The sequence below is a fragment of the Doryrhamphus excisus genome, chromosome 14 (genome assembly GCF_030265055.1).
Source record: "Doryrhamphus excisus isolate RoL2022-K1 chromosome 14, RoL_Dexc_1.0, whole genome shotgun sequence".
NCBI lineage: Eukaryota > Metazoa > Chordata > Actinopteri > Syngnathiformes > Syngnathidae > Doryrhamphus > Doryrhamphus excisus.
This window is the reverse complement of record NC_080479.1, coordinates 12752362-12760655: the sequence shown is the minus strand read 5'-3', so window position 1 is coordinate 12760655 and position 8294 is coordinate 12752362. Positions and strand designations below refer to the sequence as shown.

General features: G+C 43.4%; 1 protein-coding gene across 2 annotated transcripts; it reads right to left on the bottom strand.

Moving 5' to 3' along the window:
• Positions 1 to 1920: 1920 nt before the first annotated feature.
• gpnmb (glycoprotein (transmembrane) nmb) lies at positions 1921 to 6461 on the bottom strand. 2 transcript variants are annotated; one of them, XM_058047783.1, is made up of 12 exons: positions 6280 to 6461; positions 5765 to 5920; positions 5552 to 5692; positions 5267 to 5440; positions 4310 to 4471; positions 3912 to 4235; positions 3708 to 3767; positions 3448 to 3630; positions 2655 to 2763; positions 2368 to 2588; positions 2215 to 2305; positions 1921 to 2134 (listed from the first exon to the last, which is right to left on the bottom strand). In XM_058047783.1, exons 1-12 carry the CDS (start codon positions 6347 to 6349, stop codon positions 1981 to 1983), a joined length of 1845 nt encoding a protein of 614 aa, XP_057903766.1. In that variant the 5' UTR covers positions 6350 to 6461; the 3' UTR covers positions 1921 to 1980. The 2 variants fall into 2 exon arrangements, with proteins under 2 accessions (XP_057903766.1, XP_057903765.1); XM_058047782.1 differs by having other exon boundaries at positions 5531 to 5692; positions 6280 to 6459.
• Positions 6462 to 8294: the final 1833 nt, after the last annotated feature.

Sequence of the window (8294 nt, the reverse complement as noted above, 5' to 3'; positions counted from 1 at the left end):
TTTTGGAAGGAAACGTACAAATCAACTCGCTAACAAATGCCAACCGTACACGATTACAGCAATGCCATTTAGTTTTTGGGACTGACTTTGTTCTTGGTAATGGTACTTTAATTTGTCCAAACCTTACTTTATGTGGGCCAGGATGGTGCAGGCAGGGTGGGGTTCCACCATGTTGACATCAAGGGCCCAAGCCTGACCATCCCAGCTCAGCTGACTTAATGGAAGTCAATGTTAACGTCGATCACTGCATGCTGAGGGTAGAGGGGAGTCGCACTGATGGATGCATTTTTCTTTTTAGTTGCTATAGCGTCAGCTCATTTAAACATTCTCTGTGACCCACAAGTTTTTTTTTTTGTTTTTTTTTTTGTGACACAAACTGACTTTGGAGAGGGGTAAGGAAAGCGGAAAGAAATCCCCACCAAAAAAAAAGAAAACCCTGATTAGAAAATGATTTCATTTGTGTCTTCATGCCGAATGTAAATATGTTGATTGTGGTAGAAGTTGTGTATCCATGCTTCCACAGTAGAACGCCGTCTACCTCAGCTAAAAAAAAGGGGTGGGGGCAGGGCCCAAGGGGGGGGGACCCTTGCGCCACTAAGCGCCCCCGCCCCGCCCCAACCCCACCCTCTTCCTTGCTCCCCACTGAGCGCCAGTGCGCACGTTTACCTCAGTCCTCCCCATCCACCCTTCTTCTTTTTATCCAGAACACTTCTTTCAACACGGGCGCGCCATCCTAACATCACGCTTAACGGAGTGGCACCACGAGATACTTAAGACCCATACCCCCCCCCCCCTCCCCTCCTCACCGCCACCCCACCTCTGCAGTTTGTTTTGAGCTACCTCTTTAGACGAGTATTTGAAGTAGAGGCATTCTATCTGTTAGAATTCAACCCCCCCTCTCCTTTCCCCAGATATGAATGAAATAAATAAAAAAAAAAATCACATACTCTTTTTAGAACTAAAAATGAATCAAGTGATCAACAAAAAAATCATCAATATACAGTATGTACTTTTTTTTTTTTGGCTGAATTGAACTCCTCCAACCATCGCCATTTCTTTCTGCTTTCTCTTTGGTTTTGGTGGTGTGGCTTCCATGTATTTGAACTTTGTGCTTGGGTTTTTGTGGGAAAAATAAGTCAAATCCCCTGTTTTGATTTAGCATTCAATAGATGAAATGAGAATACACTTACTTTATTTTTTTCAAAGGGCCAGCCTTTTTTTTCTTTCTAATTTGTAAGACTGCAAAATAGATACAAGTCCTGTATTTTTTTCCACACTTTTGTCTTTCACAAATGCTACGCAAATGCTGAATTTTTATGACTATTTTTTTTTCCCCTGTCTTAGTAGCTATCTTCTTCTGTTAGCTGTGTAACGCTGAACATTCTCTTACAGGACAGATTTCAGGGATCAGGTTGTTTTCTTTTCTTTTTTTCGGAAAAGTGATCTAACGACAGCATGAAAATCCCTACTCCCCCCATCTGCAAAACATGCTTGTGACCCCCTTCACCTTCCCCTCACACAGTTCCACTTGTCAAATGCCTCTGAATAAAGGACAAAAAAAATAATCATTTTGATGGATTATCCTGTTTTACATACAAGTGCATGCAATAATTCTACACGTCAACTCAGTGCTAAATAAGTACATTTACCTCCATTTGTGTTAGTAGGAGGGAAAACAACTTATGTCATGTAGTTTGACACTCTTAAAAACACTTTTTGGTTGGAATCTGTTAAGTTTATACAGTAAAATAAGCCCCATGGACACTGATTTGTTAGTTGACCACTTTTATTCATGTCTAAGCATTTTATGTTAAACCACAAACTTGCAGCACAAAATGATTCTACTCAAAATATCACCCCCTCACCTGAACCAGGAGATTATTGCCAACGAATCAAGTAAACAATCAATGAATGTAAATATTATTTAAATGAATCATTTATTGCAATGGAATGCTAATGGGTGCCATAACAAAGGGCAACCTACAGGGGGCGCCTCTCAGTCAGCAGGTAATGGCGCTCCTCGCTGGATGGGAAGAGCGCCTCCCTTAGGCGTATCACTCCGCGGCCGACCCCACCACGACTGCAGGCGTCCTCCACCAAGGACCTACGAATGGGGCGGTACACTTTGTAGCGTCTACGGGAGACAGAAGTTGGTAAGTTAAAAACATTGTCAAAATTAATTATCTATATACTTTTAAATTGGGGGTGACTTACCTGTAAAGCAGACAAGCAATAAGTGCAAAAAGGGCGAACAGTACAGTGCCGGTAGAGAGGATCACCTCAGCAGTATAGGGCGTCCTGGACTCTTAATGGTGAAACGTACTTTACTAACCCACTCTAACATTTCGGTATATTTCTGCAACTTACCAGGTTCCTGTTGGGCTTTATTGATGGTGACAGTAGTGGTGGTCAGAGTCAAGCTACGGGAGTCCTCCAGCGTGATGTTGACACAGTAAGTGCCGGGTTGTGGAAAGGTTCTCCTCAGGTTCACCTCACACTTTGCGGATGGAGGCACCTCATCGCACGTAATGCTGTTCACCCAAGTACAAGTTGGGTCCGACACGATGGTACACGCCGATGTGGGGACGCTGAAAAGGGAAGGTAAGACTTTATATGAAAAGTATTTTTGGTCTTAATTTATGTATCGTACATACCTGCCAAGGCATTTAACTAGGAAAGTGATGTCAGTCTTCGTTATCCTGGCGGCCATCACGTCAACAATACGATTGGTAGCTAATTGGCTCTTCACTGGGTGCTTGGGCTCTGAGGAAAATATTATTTTCTTAATTGTAAAGTTTAGTTTCTTCTTAATGTGTGTGTGACAAAACCCTGACTAAAAATAACAAATAAATTTCATTGAAAATGGGACAATTTCGTTTCTTAAACTGTTTGCTAGCATACGCATGTTAGCTAGGCTAAAGCTAATGTTGCAGGTGGACAAACGGCACGTGATTAATGGCGTTAAATGAAAATATCATTCAGGGACTGCTCAATTATTTGTACAAATTACTGTTTACGCTGTACATTGTTCATATTTGATGTCATCTATTTATTCTCCACATTATTTATTACACGGGAGCCAGGTAACGACATTTCGTTGGCAATTTCACTGCTGTTATTGTGCAATGACAAAGTCTATGTCTAAATATACCAGAATAATGCTCCTATACTATACTACAGTTCATTAATGGTTTTACAGGTTTTTTTCCTCTCGAGAAAACGCATCTCATACACTAAGTCAGTTATAATTTGTATAGTAAGTGTGATAATACAGGTAAAATGGGTATTGTATCTCGGTAGGTTGAATTAATTGCGTTTTACCACCACTAGATGGCAGTATGATAAAACTGTTAAACTGCAAATTGAATTGATGCAAGGCTGTGACTCCCAAAATATTATGATGAGTCTCAGATCAGATAAGCACATGAACAAGTGCCTTCCACATACCGATGATGCTGATGTTGCCCACAAACGTCCCGTATACGTAGCGGTAACACTCGTTACTCTCTGGCGCATGCTTGCTGCAAAGCCAAACTGGGGTGGAGGGCTCGGGGATCTCTGGGGTCACGGTAGCCACGATGGAAGGGGGGACTTCTGTGGTGGGGATCCCAGTTGTCATAGCGACGGAAGCTAGAGACGGCAGCAAGTGTTATGAGATCTGAAGTCTATGGATGGATAGATAGAAAACTTCAGATGTAGAAACTCACCCTGTGCCATTGTCATCGTCATAGTAACAGGGTGAGTGGCAAGTAGAGGCGTTGAAGACTCTGTAGGACACACACACACACACGGCAGGAATGCAAACATGACCCCTGCAATTTTTGTTGACATTTCTCCTCTCATATCCAACAATACACGAAAGCTAGCTAGCGTAGGACCCCACCCCCGTGTCTGGTTCTACTGTGTATTACCAGTAGAGGGCGGTGGCGTGGTAGGGGTTGAAGCGGACGTGGCCGTAGCAGGTGGACATTCCACTGGAAAAGCCGCTTCCACCACCAGCTTGACAGTGACGTTGCCCACCGTGCTGTAGGCGTGTGTGATCACGTTGCGATGGGTCACCAGCTGGTTGCCATCTCTGAAGTCCCACACGTAGTCGATGGCCGCTGCGGTTTTAAGATATCCGCTGGGGTCGTGAAGATGCACTTGGAAGAGCACATCCTCACCGCGGAAAAACACGTTGTCAGACCGATTGACCGCAGCCTTCTGGGAGATGTCCACCGCTACTGGGATCTTATCTGTTACAGTCAGACATGATTAATTTATTGGCTTTTAAAGCTGCTCGCTACGACGGGAGGAGGCCTGTTTCTACCTGTTACGTAGAAAACGGTGTTGTCAGTGCTCAAGGGGCTGTACTTCCTGCGTTCACGTTTACGGTAGACTAGCACCTCCATCACCTCTGCTCCCAGTGGGATACTGGAGGTGTTGAGGGACAGGCTGGAGGAGGAGCCGTCACATGTCTCAAAATATTGACCTGGAACAAGAAAATAACCATAAAATAACGGTCTTTAGTGTAATCACGATATATAGAGAGTGGTGTGAAAGAGGCACGAAATTCAGTTTTGAAATGAAACTTTTCATTTAGGGAGGAAAAACAATCCAAACCTACATGATCTGCACCCCCCCCCCCACCTCCATTAAAACATAACTGAGGTTAATTGCGATCTGTCAAGCCATTTCTAAAGCTTTTGGGACTCCAGCCAACCACAGTGAGCGCCATTATCCAAAATGGTGAAAACATGGAACAGTGGTGAACCTTCCCAGAAGTGGCCGGCCAACCAAAATGACCTCAAGAGCAGAGCGGCGACTCATCCAAAAGGTCACAAAAGACCCCACAACATTTGAAGAACTACAGGCCTATTTTGCCTCAATGAAGACCTGTGTTCCTGGATCCTCCATAAGAAATACACTGGGCAAAAACGGCCTGCATGGTAGAGTTCCAAAACCAAAAACGCTTTTGGAAGGTGTGTGTGTGTACCATTACGTCTGGTATTTTAGAAATAGAACATCATAGAAACAGTAAAATATGGTGGTGGGAGTGTGATGGTCTGGAGCCGTGTTGCTGCTTCAGGACCTGGAAGACTTGCTGTGATAAATGGAACCATTCAGTCTGCAATCACTTTTTCACACAGAGCCATGTAGGTTTGGAGTTTTTTCCCTCCTTTAATAATAACAACTGCATTTTTGTGTTCAATTGTGTTGTCATTGACTAATATTTCAATTAGACTTGACACTTTTTTACACCACCGTATGTGCTTTGGTGTCTCACCCATGGCATGCCACACGTAGACGTAGTTCTTGCGCCTCCAGTCGTTGCTCTGAGGGAAAGGCTTGCCATCAGGGAACACATTGCATTTGTTCGGGTCCGTGCATTTCCCAAATCCGTAGTCATCCATCCAGGACGTCCAGTTGTACACGTAACCAGAGCGTACTTGTCCATTTGCTGCGAGGAAAAGGAAGCAGCAGTTGATTTAGTGTGTGGACTATCGTGTTTCATAACAAGGCCTGTTGTGGCTTATTTTTTTCACAGCACCTGAAGCCTCCAGCTCCGTACCATCGTCACAGTGCTCATCCCACACAAGGTCCCCACTGGCGTCCTCCTTCTGGCACAAAGGATACTCCAGCTTTGCCGTGAAGGAGATGATGGAGCCGTTTAAAGCCGGGCTGTCACTGGTGAGGCGGACTGTAGGCTTGCCTGCAGAGACACATGGTAGACCCTCTCTCGGTTCAACACTCCAACTGGTCAACAAACACGTCTAAAACCCACCTCGTCTGTGCATGAGCTCCTTGGCTTTTGGTTTTAGTGGCGGGTAGATGTAGTCGTCCCATGGATTGGTGTCAGGACCCCAGCCAGGGATTTTTGGGATCGGAAAATGAGGCTTTCCTGCTGTTGTGTGCTTATGGGGGAACATGTCCGCGTAAGCTGGAGAAACAAACACAAGCATTTTATTTTATTTTTTAATAAGACGTTTTTTTATTTGCAGTGCGACAAGATTTGAATGTTAACAAAATTTTGTGCAGTAATCCGCTGTTAATTGGTTCCAGACCCAACAAGGATAAGTGAATATCAATTAAGTAGGATGTGGAATATCTTTATAGTTAGGGCAAAACCTGATTACAACCTTCTAAATACAGCTTTTACATTAGAGCCCCGTAGACATACTAGCACCCCTATAGTCACCTTTCCATTCACGTTATAATATTTAAGCAACTTCTAACATTTTAGAATATGATAGATTAAGTGCAGTAGAACTACATCCATAATAAAGTTGAGCATCTTACTTTTGCGTCCCTCCGCTTGATAAACCAAACAGATGCACGCGAGAAGAAAAACACATGTAAAGAGTCCCATCTCAAAATAATAACTTAAAAAAAAAGTAGTCTATTCTGCGTCAGTGGATGTCTGCTGGAGAAGATGTTGGCCGACGCTCTGCTCGTCCTGGTCTGATTTGACTGTTTGTGTGCAGTAATTGAATCTGTAGCTGGTGAGCACATAGACATGTGATGGTTCCTAACGAGACACATCTCATCCCTCATTAGAGTGCACAAGGCAGGGAAGTCATGAGGAGAGAGATGCGTCCTCTTCCTCTTTTCTTCTATCGATTGGTACTGTACATCTAAAGACGGATCATCAATATGCTGATGATAATTGTCCACGATCGAGGTGTCAACTCCAAATTATAACGTGGCCCACTTAATACAGATGCAGTCCCGTTGCATTCATGTTATTTCATTTATTTTAGTATATCCATGTGTGACAGTGACCACATGACAGTCACTTTGCTCACAGTGACCCACTGATGCATGGAAGCCGCTTGCGCCACAGCGTCCCAAAAGCAGAAGGAAAGTGTGCAATATAGCAGCGTGAAAGGTTGTGTTGTGTTTCAGCACCATACAACATGTGATGGTCATCTCCATTTCATTGTGGTCCACCCCCCCCCCCCCCCCAAAAAAATGAGATCTTCACTCAAATACATATTAAAAGTCAAAAATACAATACAAATGGCTTCGTAGAAAAACAACACCCATCCCTTTTAAGAATTTAGATTTTTGTCCATCAGGGGGCGTCACCGCTGTAGCCAACACTTTTCTCATTGCTTCATTATTACCAAAGTCGTTGAATATTATGTATTTTACCTATTATTTCCAAGCACCACACCCATTCTCTTTTATGGGGCGCATTCTCTTGATGTAGAAATATGAATGAATGAAGAACGGCTGACAAAAGCATCACACCATACATAACGTTTAATAGTGCAGATGTGCTTGCTACCATTTCATGCACAGCTTATGTTTCTAGAGGTGGAATGCAGACAAATTCCTTGCGTGTGCGTGCGTTTGTGTGTGCGCACGCTCCTGTGCTGCTATGTGTTGGCAGCAGATACTTCACTTCAGTGTGTTTTGGCTTGTGCAGAGGACATATGGGAGTGTTCATTTTGCTTTTCTGGAAATACATGAAGAACTTTTTATCCCCTCTTGCATTGTGAACACCCACTTAGAACACATGGAACAGACCATCGTTGACCACTGCTCTTATCTTCCTTTCTCGCAGGCCTCTCTTATTGCGGTCCTCTGTTTTTCAGCACATCCTCGGATAAAGGTCCTGGAACAAAAAGGAGCAAGCAGTCCAATAATTAGCCCTGCAAGGTAAATTAGTGACTCTGCCTTGTCATCTTGAGTGGACTGCAGTGTCTTTGTACATAATGTATGGATGGTAAACTGCTCTTCTCACACACTCAGCACTGTGTTATCACAGACTCATCCATCTTTCACACATGCATCAAGCCTACAAACTAGCAGGCCCTATACGTGCAATGGCCTTTTTGGGCTGGATGTAATGCAAAACAATGTCACACTGACAAACACTACTGTATATATTCTTTTTATAGTAACTTGCACAAGTCTTCTTCATCCAAGCCATCTCCAAGTGATGGGTGATATATTTTTCGAAAGTCATAAAACCAAATGTATATTTTTGTTAAATGTGGACTAAATGTCTTGCATGCATATAACATGCATATAACAAATACATTTTTATCTAAGCCACTGGTAATAACTAGTCAATTTCAATGAGTGTCCCATACAGGGGAAAACCTAAACCCCCATTGGGTGACCCGAGGCTGTGCTATAAACGTATGACTGTGATAGCAATTTAAGGGGAAATCATTATTTTCCATGGCCTTTTTCTCCATTAGCATGAACTCATAAACTGCCAAGATTGAACTGGACTGGACCACCTCTGTTTTTCTGGTCCTGACAGATGTTCAGACTGCAAGCACCTCTACCAGTAAACTATA

Coding starts and splice junctions, on each gene's coding strand:
- gpnmb (XM_058047782.1), bottom strand. CDS start 6,349: ATGGGACTCTTTACATGTGTTTTTCTTCTCGCGTGCATCTGTTTGGTT. Junction 5,921..6,279: donor TCAAGCGGAGGGACGCAAAA/GTAAGATGCTCA, acceptor TTGTTTCTCCAG/CTTACGCGGACATGTTCCCC. Junction 2,764..3,447: donor GGGCAACATCAGCATCATCG/GTATGTGGAAGG, acceptor TATTTTCCTCAG/AGCCCAAGCACCCAGTGAAG.